General features: G+C 50.2%; 1 protein-coding gene across 1 annotated transcript; it reads right to left on the bottom strand.

The window, feature by feature from the left end:
* Positions 1–3823: 3823 nt before the first annotated feature.
* Positions 3824–9083, bottom strand: LOC147091050 (galactose-3-O-sulfotransferase 2-like). Its single transcript, XM_085977141.1, has 3 exons — positions 8809–9083; positions 7137–7395; positions 3824–4856 (listed from the first exon to the last, which is right to left on the bottom strand). The coding sequence occupies exons 1-3, from the start codon at positions 8913–8915 to the stop codon at positions 4044–4046; spliced, it is 1179 nt and encodes a 392-aa protein (XP_085833267.1). The 5' UTR covers positions 8916–9083; the 3' UTR covers positions 3824–4043.
* Between the last annotated feature and the right edge of the window lie 7982 nt (positions 9084–17065).

Below are 17065 nucleotides of genomic sequence, written 5' to 3'. Positions count from 1 at the left end.
GTGGTCACTGTTGTAATGTGGGAAACGCAGCAGCCAATTTGCACACAGCAAGCTCCCACAAACAGCAATGTGACAACGACCAGATCATCTGTTTTTAGTGATGTTGATTGCGGGATAAATATTGGCCCAGGACACCGGAGAGAACTCCCCTGCTCTTCTTCGAATAGTGCCACGGGATCTTTTACATCCACCTGAGAGAACAGACGGGGCCTCGGTTTAACGTCTGATCCAAAAGACGGCAACTCCGACAGTGTGGCGCTCCCTCAGTACTTCGCTCCCTCAGTGCTGCCCCTCCCTCAGTGCTGCCCCTCCCTCAGTACTGCCCCTCCGACATTGCGGCGCTCCCTCAGTACTGCCCCTCCGACAGTGCGGCACTCCCTCAGTACTGCCCCTCCGACAGTGCGGCGCTCCCTCAGTACTGCCCCTCCAACAATGCGGCGCTCCCTCAGTACTGCCCCTCTGACAGTGCGGCGCTCCCTCAGTACTGCCCCTCTGACAGTGCGGCGCTCCCTCAGTACTGCCCCTCCCACAGTGCGGCTCTCCCTCAGTACTGCCCCTCCGACAGTGCGGCGCTCCCTCAATACTGCCCCTACCGACAGTGCGGCGCTCCCTCAGCACTGGCATTGGGAGTGTCAGCGTAGATTTTTGTGCTCAAGTTTCTGGTGTGGGGTTTGAACCCACAACCATGCTGATGTCAGAAGCGAGGGTGCTACCCACTGAGCCACAGCCGACAGCACAATATGTGACCTGAAAAAACACAGTCCAGTCAGTCCCATTCCCCCGCTCTATCCCCGAAGCCCTGCAAGTTTATTTCCCTCAAGTGCCTATCCAGTCTCCCCTTGAAAACATTGAGTGTCTCCGCTTCCACCACTTCCGTCGGCAGCGAGTTCCAGGTCCTCACCACTCGCTGCGTAAAAAAGTTTTTCCTCGCATCCCCCCCCCTGTATCTCTTGCCCAAAGTCTTAAATCTGTGTCCCCTAGTCCTTGTACCATCAACTAGTGGGAACAGCCTTTCCCTGTCTAGCCTATCCAAACCCATCATAATCTTGTACACCTCAATCAAATCACCCCTCAACCTCCTTTGTTCTAATGAAAACAAATCCAGCTTCTCCAACCTGTCCTTGTAGCTTAGATCCCCCATCCCCGGAACCATTCTGGTAAATATCCTCTGCACCTCTCAAGGGCCTTCACATCCTTCCTAAAGTGTGGTGACCAGAACTGGACACAATGGCCTAGAAATTCAGTGCCCTTAGCGCCGATTTTGCGGCGCTAGAGGGCCTAGCGCTGCAATTGGCGCCGGTGCCGAAATTGCCTGGGGCCCTTCCGCCGCGGTAGACCGGTAGCGCTGCGCCGGCACCGATGACGTCATCGGTGTGCGCAGCGTCCCGGTTGCCATGCCGACGGGCCCCAGCGCCGAAATTCAGTTGCGGCCGCCTCGCCCGTGGCAGCCGCAACTAAGACTCTGGCAACAGAGTCTTACATGACTTTGCGCCGGCGCATTAAAGGCACCGCGGCGGCCGGCCGCTTTCCCGCCGGCCGCCTGGCCGCAGCTCCCTCCCCGGACTTCCCCCCGCCCCCCCCCCGGAACAGAAGCAAGCCCGGCACTTGTCCGAGGTGCCGGGCTCATTTTTAAAAAGATTTTCGCGGGCCGCGGCCGGGTGCAGGCAGCTCCTCCTTAAGGGAAGGAGGAGGCCTGCACTTCCCGAACCTGCCGCACCGCAGCGGGCGCCGCAGCGCCGGAATAGCGCCGATATTCAGCGCGTAGCGCCAGTTTTCAGGCGCAAACAGCTCTCAGCAGCGCCGGCAGCCGTTTGGGCGCAGAACTATTGAATTTTGGGCCCGACCAGCGCGACTTAGCTCCGGCACTAACTTCCGGCGCTAAAGCCCTGGCTGCGCCAAAACTCAATTTCTAGGCCAATACTCCAGTTGTGGCCTAACCAGTGCTTTATAAAGGTTCAGCATAATTTCTCTATATTTGTCATGCCAATAAAGCGATTTGAATTGAATTGAATTGAATTGTACTCAATACCTCTATTTATGAAGCCCAAGATCCCATATGCTTTGCTAACCAATCTCTCAATATGTCCTGCCACCTTCAGGGACCTATGTACATTAACTCCCAGGTCCCTCTGTCCCTGCACACTCTTTAAAACTATGCCATTAAGTTTATATTGCCGCTCCCTGCTCCTTCTGCCAAAATACATCACCTCACACTTCTCTGTATTAAATTCCATCTGCCACTTGTCTGCCCATTCTGCTCGCCTTTCTACGTCCTGCTGCAGTCGATTGATATCATCGTCACTGTTTGCCACACCCCCAAGTTTGGTGTCATCGGCAAATTAGGACTGGTGACCTAGAGCTTGGTCAAAGAGGTCGGTTTTAAGGAGGGTCTAGAATGAGGAGAGAGAGAGGCGGAGAGGCTTAGGGAGGGAATTGATAAGGAAAAATGGTTGGGGGTTGCACATCAGCCAGAGGAATGGAGAGTTTTGTTAGGGGTGGTTTGGAGGATGTTACAGAGATGGGGAGGGGTGAGGCATGAAGGGTTTCAAATCCAAGGATGAGATTTTTAATTTGAGGCGGTTGCCGGACTGGGAGCCAATGTTGGTCAGCGAGCACAGGGGGTGATGAGTGAACGGGACTCGGTGCGAGTTAGGACACGGGCCGGCCCAGGTTTGGATGAGCTGAAGGTGACGGAGGGCGGATGTTGAGAATCTGGCCGGGGGAGCGTCGGAAGAGTCGAGGCTTCAGGTTGCGAAAGGCATGGGCGAGGGTCTCAGCGGCAGATGGGCTGAGGTCGGGGCAGGGAGACGGGCGATGTTAGGAAGGCGGAAGTAGGCGGCCTTGGTGATGGAACGGGCATGGGGTTCGGAAGCTCAAGGGTCAAATAGCACGGCGGGGTTGCGAGCGGTCATGGGTCAGCCTGAGGCAGTGGCCAGGGACGGGGTGGAATCGGTGGCGAGGGCACAGAGTTTGTGGTGGGGGGTCCGAAGACAGCGGCTTTGGCGTTGCCAATGTTTAGCTGGCGGAAGTTGTGGCTTATCGACAACACAGAGGCAGTGGAGGGATTGAGAGATGGCGGAAAGGTAGGCCTGGATGTCATTAGTGTACATGGACTAGCTGATACAACCCAGAAGATCGTCACTAATAAATCCAATAAGGACCTCAGGAGAAACGTCTTTACCCAGAGAAAATGTGGAACTCGCTACCACAGGGAGTGGTGGAGGGGAAGCTAGATAAACACAGGTGGGAGAAAGGAACAGAAGGACATGCTGTTAGAGTGATGATAGGGTGGGAGGAGGCTCGGGTGGAGCAGAAACACCGACATGGACCTGTTGGGCCTGTTTCTGTGATGCAGATTCTATGTACGTAGATTTTGGCTGTGTTGAATAGTTAGCTAGTCAGCATAATAAGTATGCCTTGTGACTTCACGTAGTGGAATGGCGCTCGCAGTGTTTCCTGAGACACATTTGTAACGACATCTCATCTACCGCGTTCCTCTCACCTATCCAATTGATCAAACTGAGCGATTGAATCTGTCAAGCACGATTTGCCTTTGATAAACCCGCCACCTCTACCACCTAGAAGGACAAGGGCAGCAGGAGCATGGGAACACCAGCCCCTCCAAGATCCCCCTCCAAGTCGCACACACACCATCCTGACTTGGAAATATATCGGCCGATCCTTCATCGTCGCTGGGTCAAAATCCTGGAATTCCTCTCCCTAACAGCACTGTGGGAGCACCTTCACCACACGGACTGCAGCGGTTCAAGAAGGCGGCTCACCACCACCTTCTCGAGGGCGACTAGGGATGGGCAATAAATGCTGGGCCTCGCCAGCGACGCCCAGATCCCGTGAAGGAAAAAACTAAAATATCCACCCTTGACTAACCCACGCCTTTCTAAATGCTCACTAATTTTATCTCGAATTACAAGCCCACCACCCGTAGACTAAATCAACCTTTCCTCCGCCGCACCTCTACCTTCTCCCTCGTTCCTTATTCGCAATGGGCTGCAGCCACCATTTCCAGTGCCTTTTCCCTCATCCTATGACAGCCGCCTTGGTGGCGATCTGGCAACTGGTGGCAGGGACTGCTTCTTCTGCAAAAGGCGCAGGTAGTGACTTTCAGGTGTCACCATCTGCCTGCAAAGCTTGGCAGCAGTCCCAGTCAGGTTGTCCCTCAGGACGTAGCCCAGAATTTCAGCCTTTCCAGATTGAGGGGGCCTGAGATTGGCGACCGCGATCAGCCGGATGGCGACGGGCTGGCCGTATTGGAGGCAGGCGGCGCTCAGACGCCGGCACAGTTCCTGCAGGTGCGCCACGTCCCGCTCCATCCGCGAGGGCCCGTAGGCGGCCACCCGCCGCCAGAAGGAGGCGTTGAAGTGCCGGTAGAGCTTCCAGTCCAATGAGTTCCAGGCCTTGATCTTCTCCGCCGCGGGGTGGTCGAGCGGGGTGACGGACGCGGTGGTCCGGGCGTTGAGCTTGAAGTAGACCATGTCCTCCATCTGCCAGCACAGGGCCTCCTTGAGAAGGACCAGCGACTGGTCGAAGTACTCCGAGACCAAGATGAGGTCAAAGGCCAGCTCCAGCTCCTGAATGGCGGCGGCGGCATACCCCTGGGTGTCCTTGGCGTTGTTGTCGCGACCAAAGTCGAACCACATGAGGTTCCGAGCGTAGTGGCTGTTCAACTCCGTGCGCTTGTAAAACCTGGCCGTGTCCGAGAGGAATTCATCCAGGCTCGCCGCTTTCCTGAAGGCGGAGGACACGGTGTGGTAATAAGCGAAGGATGACTCGGCCAGTTGGATGGGATTTCTGATGATGGAGAAATAAAAGGATCCATTTGGCATCGCCTTCCTCACCTACAGGGTCAGAAATACATCGTTACTTTCATTGGGCAGAGGCAGCACATTAAAACCCTCTAAACTGGCCAACTTTGAGACTGCCATCCACTCGGTTCTCCAGCCAGGTGGATTGTCCAGGTGTGAATCATTTATATACACTGTTGGTCATGATGGGCGGACACCAAGCATAGGCGGTCCTTCAAGACATGGCTTGTTGTTTGCCATCAATATTCTTCGGCAGCACCTCCTGAGCCCACAGCCTCCGCCACCTAGAAGGACAAGGGCACGCGGGAACACCACCACCTCCAAGTTCCCCGTCAAGTTAGACACACACACACCATCTTGACTTGAACATATATCGGCCGTTGCTTCCTCGTGGCCGGGTCCAAATCCTGGAACTCCCGCCCTAACCGTGCACCACGGGAGCACCTTCACCACGCGGACTGCAGTGTGAAGAAGAAAGCCCACCACCACCTTCTCAAGGGGCAGCTAGGGCTGGGCAATACATGGCAACCTTGCCAGCACTTTTATCTCCTCCTCGCCTTCCTGGGGCACCGGTCCACAGGCTCCCTAGGATACCTTGGCTCGAGTCATCAACATTCACGTCATGACAGTGAACATTAGCAGGCTATGCGACCAATCAGGCATCACAACCGATGCCTGCTCCCACCCTCATCCGATGCCAGCAGAGCTTGCTGGCTGGAAATCGGGGTACAGGAATCCCAAAGCCAATTATCCCAGTGTCACTGAGGCTAACTCTGCCCAGGACAGGACCAGCCTGGAATTAACCCTAGGACCTTCTTGCCTACATGTTGCAGCAGCTCACTGCATTAACCCGCTGGCTATCTTCTCAACGTTTTCTATCTGCAGGTCAAAGATTTTAAGGGCAAGTGTAGAAAGTAACAATCATAGCAGCATAGGAACAGGAGGAGGCCATTCAGCCCCTCGAGCCTGTTGGCAATTCAATGAGATCTCTCTATCTACCACATCGAATCCTTTAATCATCTTAAAACACCTCGATTAGATCACCCCTTAATCATCTACACTCGAGCGAAGACGAGCCGAGTCTGTGCAACCTGTCCTCATCATTTAACCCTTTTTGCCCCTGGTATCATGCTGGTAAATTTGCGCTGCTCTCCCTCCAAGGCCAGTGTATCCTTCCTGAGGCCCGGTGCCCAGGACTGAATCACATAGTGTACAGAACCACATGCTATTAATTACTCACTGATAATATATAGAACATTAACATCCACTGAAGATCCACTGTAACTAGTGGGGTGCCCCAGCGATCAGTGCTGGGGCCTCAACTATTTACAATCTATATTAATGACTTGGATGAAGGGACCGAGTGCACTGAGGCCAAATTTGCTGATGATACAAAGATAGGTGGGTTAGCAAGTTGTGAGCAGGACACAAAGGGATATAAATAGGTTAAGTGAATGGGCAAGAATTTGGCAGATGGAGAATAATGTGGGAAAATGTGAGGTTATGCACTTTGGAAGGAAGAATGAAAAAGCAAATTATTATTTAAATGGAGTGAGACTACATAATGCTGCGGTACAGAGGGAGCTGGGGGTCCTCGTACATGAAACACAAAAAGTTAGCATGCAGGTACAGCAAGTAATTAGGAAGGCTAATGGAATGTTGGCCTTTATTGCAAAGGGGGATGAAGTATAAAATTAGGGAAGTCCTGTTACAACTGTACAGGGCGTTGGTGAGACCACACCTGGAGTACTGCGTACAGTTTTGGTCTCCTTATTTAAGGAGGGATATACTTGCATTGGAGGCAGTTCAGAGAAGGTTCACGAGGTTGATTCCTGGGATGAAGGGGTTGACGTATGACGAAAGGTTGAGCAGGTTGGGCCTATACTCATTGGAGTTTAGAAGAATGAGAGGGGATCTTATTGAAACATATAAGATTCTGAGGGGGCTTGACAGGGTGGATGCTGAGAGGATGTTTCCCCTAGTGGGGGAATCTAGAACGAGGGGGCACAGTCTCAGGATAAGGGGGCACCCATTTAAGACGGAGATGAGGAGGAATTTCTTCTTTCAGAGGGTCGTGAATCTTTGGAATTCTCTACCCCAGAGCGCTGTGGAGGCGGAGTCAGTGAATATATTCAAGGCGGAGATTGACAGACATTTTAACTACAAGTGAGTCGAGGGTTATGGGGAGCGGGTGGGAAAGTGGAGTTGAGGCCAAGATTGGATCAGCCATGACCTTATTGAATGGCGGAGCAGGCTCGAGGGGCCGATTGGCCGACTCCTGCTCCTGTTTCTTATGTTCTTATGTTCACTTACTTCAGGCAGATTGAACCTCATGTGGTTGCAGATGATGTTATACTCCTTGGTGGGAATCTGAGCAAAGTTCTTGACGAATCTGGCCATAAACCTTTGAGGGTAGCCCAAATGGTCGATCAATGGCAAAGCAAATGTTAGGTTCCTGGTCTCACCGTATCGATACAAAATATTAAGGATGGTGCTGCTTGCTGTCTTGTGCGTCTTCAGGAACACCAGGTGCTTCCTAGGGGTGCAGGACAGGCCCGGAGAGATTCCATCCCTGTGTTCAACAGCCAGAAACCCTCAAAGATCAGTCCATGAGAAGAATGTGATATGCAGCAACAACTTGTATTAATACCGCGCCTTTAATGCAGTAAAAAGGTCCCAGTGCATGTCACAAGAGCGTAGATCAGGCACCGAGCCACATCAGGAGATATTAGGACAGGTGACCAAAAGCCTGGTCAAAGAGGTCGGCTGTGAAAGGAAGAGCCCCCCCCCCCCGCCCCCCCCGCTGTCTCAGCTCATTCGCTGCTGAAATCCTCGTCCATGCCTTTGCGACCTCGAGACGTGACTATTCCAACGCACTCCTATCTTCCACCCTCCGTAAACTTGAGCTTTTCCAAAACTTGTCCTGTTCGCCCATCACTGTGCTCGCTGACCTACATTGGCTCCCGGTTCCGGCAACGCCTCGATTTTAAAGTTCTCATCCTGGTTTTCAAATCCCTCCGTGGCCCTCGCCCCCTCCCTATCTCTGTTACCTCCTCCAACCCCACAACCCCCCGTGATTTCTGCGCTCCTCCAATTCTGCCCTCTTGCGCATCCCCCAATTTTAATCGCTCCACCACTGGCGGCCGTGCCGTCAGCTACTTGGGCTCTAAGCTCTGGAATCCCCCTCCCTAAACCTCTCCTCTGTTGAGTCCATTAGGTGCGGTGAGTTACACTGAAGTGCCAGGCCAGCCTGCAATTTTTAGGGGAAATTTCCTGACACTTGCCAGTGCTTTGTTGGTCTGAATTTGTATATAAAAAGTGTGTGAGTCATCCTGGTGACAGGTGCCTCCTTCATTTTTCAGCTTTGAGTAGAGAAGATGCAAGGCCATGTCGTGGGCAGGAAGGTTGGCACGATGCCAGTGGGCATCTTGAGAAGGAACATGTTTAAAAAAATACATCGGAATGGGACAGACGGAGGCGATCCTATCTGTTTCAGCTGTACTTGGAAACAACTATTGGAGCTGAAAGACTGGAGGAGAGTCTGAGCCATTGGCCCACCCGGATTCTGCTCCTAAACAGGAGACACATCCCTCCCCATTGAGATCAGTTTGTAAAGACACAATCCACCCATTCGTCAGATACCTTCAGGCTAATGTATCTGGAGCACTAAAGCTCAATCTGCATACAATAACGGAGGAGCCTTTTAAATATTACAAAATATTCAGAGAGGCAATCCGACACTTGCTAAAACACACATCCAAACTCTCTACTTTTCTCATTCCCTCAGCTCCCTCAGCACTGCACTGGAGTGTCAGCCTAGCTCTGCGTTGGGCCGAATGGCCTGTTTCTGGGCTGTACATTCTACGTTTGCCAGCACCAATCACATCCCAGGGAAATAGCAAGAGGGAGGAAACCGTCCTTCCATTTTGACCGTGCTTTCGTTGGGTGGAAGGTAACAGCTTCATATTCTCGGTTTAACACATACCTGCCGCTCATGTCGTAGAACATAATTCGAACGGTGAAGCTGAAGCTCGTTACAATGATGAAGAGCAGGAATAGCTGTAAGGTCCGTGTCGAGACACACCAGGGCATCCTCGCTTTCCCAGCTCAAATACAAATGGACAGTCTGAGCGTTAATGCCTCCTGTCTCAGTCGCCGCGCTGATGCTCAGCTCAGTAACTTTTAACCAAACTGGTTCAAGCAGGAGGCTGAAAGAACGAAAGACTTGCATTTATATAGCGCCTTCCACCACCACCGGATGTCTCAAAGCGCTTTACAGCCAATTAAGTACTTTTTCGAAATGTGGTCACTGTTGTAATGTGGGAAACGCGGCAGCCAATTTGCGCACAGCAAGCACCCCCACACAGCAATATGATAATGGCTGGATCATCTGTTTTTGTGATGTTAGTTGAGGGATAAATATTGGCCCCAGGACACCGGGGAGAACTCCCCTGCTCTTCCTCGAAATAGTGGCCGTGGGATCTTTTACGTCCACCCGAGAGAGCAGACGGGAAGACGACAGACAGGTTGGTGGCTGCAGAATGGGCAAATAATTGGCAAATGAAGTTCAACACAGACAAATGTGAGGTATTACATTTTGGTAGGAAGAATAAGGAGGTCACTTATCACTTGGAGGGTGCGAGTCTGGGTGGGGTAGAGGAATAAAGGGATCTGGGAGTACAAATACACAAATCACTAAAAGTTGGGACACAGGTTAGCAAGGCCATAAAAAAAGCAAATCAAGCACTAGGGTTTATTTCTAGAGGGATAGAATTGAAAAGTAGGGAAGTTATGCTAAACCTGTATCGAACCTTGGTTAGACCACACTTGGAGTACTGCGTACAGTTCTGGTCGCCATATTATAAAAAGGATATCGAGGCACTGGAGAGGGTGCAGAGAAGATTTACAAGGATGATACCAGAAATGCGAGGGTATACATACCACACACACACAGACACACAGAATCCCCACAGTGCAGATAGGGGCCATTTCGACCCATCGAGCCTGCACCGACACATATCCCACCAGGAAAGGATGAACAGGCTGGGTCTCTTTTCTCTTGAAAAAAGAAGGCTGAGGGGTGACCTAATCGAGGTCTTTAAAATTATGAAAGGTTTTGATAGAGTGGATACCGAGAGAGTGTTTCCACTTGTGGGGAAGAGCAAAACTAGAGGCCATCAACATAAGATAGTCACCAAGAAATCTAATAGGGAATTCAGAAGAAACTTCTTTACCCAGAGAGTGGTGAGAATGTGGAACTCGCTTCCACAGGGAGTGGTTGAAGAGAATAGTGTAGATGTATTTAAGGGGAGGCTAGATAAGCATGTGAGGGAGAAGGGAATCGAGGGATACGCTGATAGATTTAGATGAGGAAAGACGGGAGGAGGCTCGAGTGGAGCATAAACACCGGCATGGACTAGTTGGGCTGAATGGCCTGTTTCTGTGCCGTATATCCTGTGTACAACACTTAACATTTAAACAGCACGGTTGTATCTGTGGTAGTTCGGCTCGGTTGGGGAGAACTTGCTTCCTTCTTCCGACCGCAATGTAACTGAATATCGGGCGCGGTGCAGAACGGGCAGCCGGTCACACACCGCCCGTTCTTGCGCCACCATCCGTTCAAGTCCCGCTCTCGGTCCCCGAGGGGGGAGTGCAGCTTTGTCGGAGGAGCTCTCCTTCCATCTGACATGGTTTGGGCCGATGGGGAGGTCCCACGGGGCTATCAATGTGAAAGAATCGGCTGACGTTTGTCCTACAACACCATCGCGAGACAGTGGTTAGCTTACACAATAAGCGATAATGTGAAGGCTAAGGGGAAATTTGATAGAGGTGTTCAAAGCCATGAAAGCTTTTGTTGGAGTAAATAAGGAGCAATTGTTTCCACTGGCAGATGTGTCGGTAACCAGAGGACACCGATTCAAGATAACCGGCAAAGAACCGTGGGCGAGATGAGAATTTTTTTACGCAGCGAGTTGTTGTGATCTGGAACGCGCTGCCTGAAAGGGCGGTGGGAGCAGATTCAATAGTAACTTTCAGAAGGGAATTGGAGAAATACTTGAAAAGGAAAATATTTGCAGGGCTGTGGGTGAAAGAGCAGAGGGGGCAGCGGGACTAATCGGAGATCTCGTTCAAAGAGCCGGCACAGGAACGATTGGCCGAATGGCCTCCTCCTCCTGCGCTAAATTATTCTCAGCTTCAATTCCTTTCTACCTGTCGGAGTCGCACCTGCAAATGACACAGAATATTACGATTTATTTCCTCCTGCCAGCTCACCTCTGCTGTTCCTCTCCACAGCCTCTTAAGTTACAAGCAAGCCATCACTCAACCACTCACCTGCTCTTTCCTCCTGCTAGTTTTTGGGATGAACCTTGTCGGGTTCCTCCACCAGTAAATCTCCCGGCCCTTCGCTTCAACTCTGCCAATTGAGAAATACAGATCGAAGCAAACTCGAAGCAAGTGCACAAACGGTCGACGGCCTCTGCAGTGCATGAGCTGAAGTTACTAAGTGCTAAACAAGGGCTAAGGCTGCACAATCAGGTACGCCTCCTCAGAGTGAATGACAAAGGCTGCTTTAGTGGGAGGCACAGAGAATCACTCCTTTGAAAGGCAGAACAATAAAGACAGTTTCTTACCTGCATCAAGGATTGTCTGGAGCGGACTGCAGGAAGTATTTGAGACTCTGCCTGGTCTGTGGCCAGAAGATTCCCTTCATTCTAGGGAGGGGCTGGTGAATTAAATAGGTCGTGGGTCTTGAGGAGTTTGCTGAACTGTGTCACGAGTGAAACATAAGAACATCAGAAACAGGAGCCGGAGTGGGCCAATCGGCCCCTCGAGCCCGCTCCGCCATTCAATAGGATCATGGCTGATCCAATCTTGGCCTCAACACCGCTTTCCCGCTCTCTCCCCATACCCCTCGACTCCCTTGTAGTTTAAATGTCTGTCTATCTCTGTTGTATCCATGTGTTAATGGAGACACGGAATGCAGGAGTTGGTTTCACAGGTGTTTACTGAACAAAGTCTGGAGGTGAACTGAAAGATACAAGACGCTATACAGGCTTATATACCCGAGTGGTCACTACCGGTATTACAGTACACAGGGGCTCTTAAAGGTACATACACTACAATTCCTCCCCTTTTAGATAATTAGTACATAACATTTTAAGTAATCATTAATTAACATGTTTACAAGAACAATAATCTACACATTTGCTGCAGTTAATCAATTATAAGTCAGTCTCTCTGGAGGCTTTCTGACTCGGTCCGGATAACGCCTCGGTGGTGTAGTAGTTTTCGGTGGTGTAGTAGGTTCTTTTGGCAAGGTCAATTCGGCTTGAATGCCAGTGTCGGGTTCATCTGGTTCCAGTATCACCGGATCGGAGGTAGATACTATGGGTATCTCTGCTTCATCATTAGGCGTATAGAGTTGTGGTGTAGGTTGTCCCTTTTCGGATGACTCTATGATCTGGTCAGCATGGCGCCTTATTATGCTTTCACCAATGTCCACGGTACACATCAGCGGTTCTAGTCGTGTACAAATAGTTCCAGGCTGCCATTTCTCGGTACGGTAGTCCCGGGCCAAAACTTGTTGACCTATCTGGAAGGTTCTAGTTGGCCTTTCATTCATGCCTTGAAATTGCCGGTTCTCTACGTCCCTTCTGATGTTTGGCTTGATCAAATCCAGCCGGCATCTTAGTCTTCTATTGAAAAACATCATGGCGGGAGTTTGGTTTGTAACCACATGTGTTGCATTCCTGTATGCAAACAAGAAGTTATCTACCTTATGTTGTAGATTTATGTCTTCATTACCCATGGCCTTTATGGCCTTCTTGAAGGTCTGGACAAACCTTTCAGCTAATCCATTGGTGGCGGGATGGTATGGGGCAGACGTGTAGTGCTTAACCCCATTGTTTTTTAAGAACTTCCTGAATTCTTCGGACACAAATTGCGGTCCATTATCAGAACAGATCTGTTCAGGCAGCCCATTCCTGGCAAATATGGTCCTTAATACTGTGATGGTTTTTTCCGTGGTGGTGGAGGACATCTTTATTACCTCCGGCCACTTGGAGTGTGCATCAACCGCGATTAAGAACATTGAGTCCATAAATGGACCAGCAAAGTCGATGTGTACCCTTTGCCATGGAGATGAGGGCAACTCCCATGGATGTAGAGGGGCTTGTGGTGGGGCGTTTTGGACCTTCTGGCATCCTAGACAGCTCTTGGTCATTTCTTCGATGTCTCCATCGATACCTGGCCACCACACAAACGCTCTGGCTAGGTTCTTCATTTACACTCCACCCAGATGCCCCTCGTGAAGCTCCTTTAGCACTTTATCCTGGAGTTTGGGTGGAATCACCACTCTAGATCCACACATCAAGGTTCCTCGGCACACTGACAGCTGTTCTCTTCTTTGCGAGAATGCTGGCAACAGTGGTTCGCCATATGCTGGCCATCCCTTCACCGTTAAATCGTAGACTCGTGAGAGAGTCGGGTCATTTCTCGTTTCCTTTTCAATGGTAGAATTTGTTACTGGTAGACATTCCACTATGGTTGAGTGGAACATCTCCACTGGGTCCACTGTAGGTGCCTCTTCTACCGTTGGCAACGGTAGGCGCGATAAACCGTCAGCATTCCCATGCTGTTTTGATCCTTTGTATTCTATGTCATATTGGTGTGCCCCTAGGAAAAGGGACCACCTCTGTAGCCTTTGCGCTGTCATAATGGGAACGCCCTTTTTAGGGTTGAATATGGAGACGAGGGGTTGATGGTCAGTCAACAAGGTAAATTTTTGTCCGTGTAGGCAATGGTTGAATTTCTTCACTCCCCATACCAGGCTGAGTGCTTCCCTGTCGATCTGGGCATAGTTACGCTCAGCTGAGTTCAATGAGCGTGACGCAAAAGCTATCGGCCGCTCCGAGCCATCAGGGAATCTATACGATAAACCGCTCCTACGCCGTAAGGGGATGCATCGCACGCCAGTCTGATTGGCAGTGATGGGTTGTAATGAGCCAACACTTCCTTGGACGTGATCAAGCCTTTGCATTTATGGAAGGCACGTTTACAGTCTTCGCTCCATTTCCAAATTACTCCCGTTTGTAGCAGTGCGTTAAGAGGGTGCAGAACAGTTGACAAGTTCGTTAAAAATTTATGATAGTAATTTATCAATCCCAGGAACGATGTTAATTGTGAGACATTTTCAGGTGCTGGGGCTTTTATGACCGCTTCAATTTTTTCAGGTGACTTATGCAACCCTTCTTCGTTAATTATATGGCCACAATATGATATTTGTTTCTGGAAAAATTCGCACTTGGGGCGATTTGCTCGTAGGCCCCGTTCTCTCAGCCTAGTGAGCACCTGCTCCAAATTGGCAAGGTGCTCGTTGTCGTTTTCTCCTGTTACAAGGATGTCGTCTAGGTAGCATTGAGACCCCGGAATCCCTTGCAGGACTTGCTCCATAGCTCTTTGCCAGATAGCTGGAGCTGATGCTACTCCGAAAACCAGTCGATTGTACTGGTACAGGCCTTTATGTGTGTTTATCGTGAGATACTTTTTAGAGGCCTCCTCAACCTCCATCTGTAGATATGCCTGTGCCAAGTCAATTTTGGTGAAACATTTCCCTCCGGATAGTGAGGCGAAAATATCTTCTATCCTCGGAAGAGGATACTGTACCATGTGAAGGACCGGGTTTACAGTCACCTTGAAGTCCCCACAGATGCGAATTTTTCTCTGTTCTTCAGATTTATCATTATTCAACGTTTTCTTCATGACCAGGATGATGGGTGTTGCCCACTCGCTCCAATCTATCTTGGATAACACGCCTGCCTTTTCCAAATTCTCCAGCTCTGCCTCGACTGCTGGACGAATTGCGTATGGCACCGGCCTTGCCTTAAAAAACTTGGGAATTGCCGCATCTTCCACTTTTATTGAGGCGGTGATGCCTTTCAAGGTTCCTAGTTCCTGTTGAAACACTTCTTTGGCGTTGGCCAAGATGTCTTTTAATCGTTCAGGTATGACGTCATCATCATTTTTTTTCTTACTGGTCACCGTCAGTGCCTGAATGGAGTGCCAGTCTAAACGTATCTTCCTGATCCATTCACGTCCCAACAGCGGTGGACCACCATCTTGCAGAACGTATAAGTACAACTTCTGTATTTCCTTGCCGTTGTATACAACAGGCACCCTTATTTTCCCTCTGGGGTATACTTTCTGCCCCGTATATGTCTTCAAGATAATGGATGTGTCTTTCAAAGGTATATGCGGAAATAGCAGCTCGTAATCCCGTCGACTCATGACGGTCAGAGCTGATCCTGTATCTAGCTCCATTTTAACTGGGGACCCCGCTATCGTGAGGGTAACCCAAATGGTCTGGTAATCTTCTTTGGCAATTACATTATGTAATTTGAGACAGCTTAGTCTCTTGTTTCCGGAGTCGCTATCGCTCTTCTGGTCTTCGGAGCTACTGTCCGTCATCATTTCTACCTTTCTGTACTTTTCCTTATTGATTTTTTTCCTGTCAGTGGATATTTTGTTTCCAGATCGGCATACACGTGCAATGTGTCCCATCTTTCCGCATTGCCTGCATGCTTTGTCCCTGAACCAGCAGTCCCTCTGGTCATGGGTGGATCTGCCGCAGCGATAACATCTCTCGAAACCCCGTGTCATTTCATGGGTGCCGAAGTCCTGTGGCTTTTGCTGTATCTCTGCAGCTCCTCTTGCTGCTGCTTCGTATGATACAGCCACACTGAAAGCCTTGTCCAGTGTCAAATCTTTCTCAGAAAGTAGCCTTTTCTGTGTTCCTTCACTTAGGAGACCGCAGACGAATTTGTCTCGTAGAGAATCTGCCAGTCCTGCCCCGAATTGGCAGTGCTTTGACAGCTTTCTTAATTCGGTGAGGTAATCAGCGTTACTTTCATTCTTGTGCTGATTCCTCCTGAAGAATTTGAATCGTTCCGCTATCAGCAGCGGTGTTGGGTTTAAGTGCTCCTATAGGGTATCAACAATCTCCTTAAAATTCTTGTCCATTGGTTTGGCTGGAGTGATTAAGTTTCATAACAGCCCGTATGTCCTTGCGCCCATCAGATTTAGAAGTACCGATGCCTTTTTATCATCCTCTACTTCATTCGCTGTGCAATGTACCTCCACTCTTCCCACATATGTGGTCCAATCCTCTATGTCACTATCGAAAGCAGTAATATTGCCAGTCTTAGGCATCCTGAAAATCAAAAATGGCGCCTCCCGCGCTTTCCTTTCTTCCCTGCCGAGAAAAAATGGCGCCTCCCGCGCTTTCCCGCCGCTGCCGCTGCTGACAACGCTGTTCTCCGCGGTTTTTATTTACAGAGATATTTGTAATAGTTGGCGACTCGTTCCCGCCGGACTCTCTGGGACTTTTCCCTCCCTCTGCTTGGTCCGAACGCTGACCTGCTTTGCAGCGCGGCCATCTCCCGAGTGCTCCACCCTCCATCTCTGTTTGCCTCCGCCTTCTGACTCGCTGCTCGGCCCCACTGCAGAGCCACCCGATCGAGCCCCAGCCCGCTGCCCAGGAAGGATTAGTGCAGTACCTGCCACCAGCCCGGCTAGCTGGTGAAACCACAGTTTTTTTTTTTTTAGTTTTTTTTCTTCGACCTTCGTCTGAGGAATCGATCTCCTTGAGGTGCTGCCGAATTGCAGGTAAGTCCGTTTCCAATTCGTCGCCACTGTTGTATCCGTGTGTTAATGGAGACACGGAATGCAGGAGTTGGTTTAACAGGTGTTTACTGAACAAAGTCTGGAGGTGAACTAAAAGATACAAGACGCTATACAGGCTTATATACCCGAGTGGTCACTACCGGTATTACAGTACACAGGGGCTCTTAAAGGTACATACACTACAATCTCCGCCTTGAATATATTCAATGACTCCGCCTCCACAGCTCTCTGGGGTAGAGAATTCCAAAGGTTCACGATCCTCTGAGAGAAGAAATTCCTCCTCATCTCTGTTAAATCTGTGAGTTGTTCAAGTAATTAATACTCAGACTTAATCAGTAACAATAAAACAGGTCTTTACTGGTTGGAGGTAGGGACTACACGTAGGTCTTTACTTCATGCCCACAGGCGGGAACTGAGGGGAGATCAGTACCCACAGTACTATTTATACCCCTATGGCCAGGAGTGGTACTGCGTATCACTACGCCCTACAAGTAGTGCAGTCCTGTCCATAGGTTCAAAGTAGCACACATATTACATACACAACATTCCTCCCTTCCTAG

Source organism: Somniosus microcephalus, unplaced genomic scaffold, assembly GCF_052327205.1.
Source record: "Somniosus microcephalus isolate GS21.2 unplaced genomic scaffold, FLI_Smic_1.0 unresolved_chr4, whole genome shotgun sequence".
Classification (NCBI taxonomy): Eukaryota; Metazoa; Chordata; class Chondrichthyes; order Squaliformes; family Somniosidae; genus Somniosus; species Somniosus microcephalus.
The sequence above is the reverse complement of the archived record's forward strand: the minus strand, read 5'-3'. Positions and strand labels throughout refer to the sequence as shown.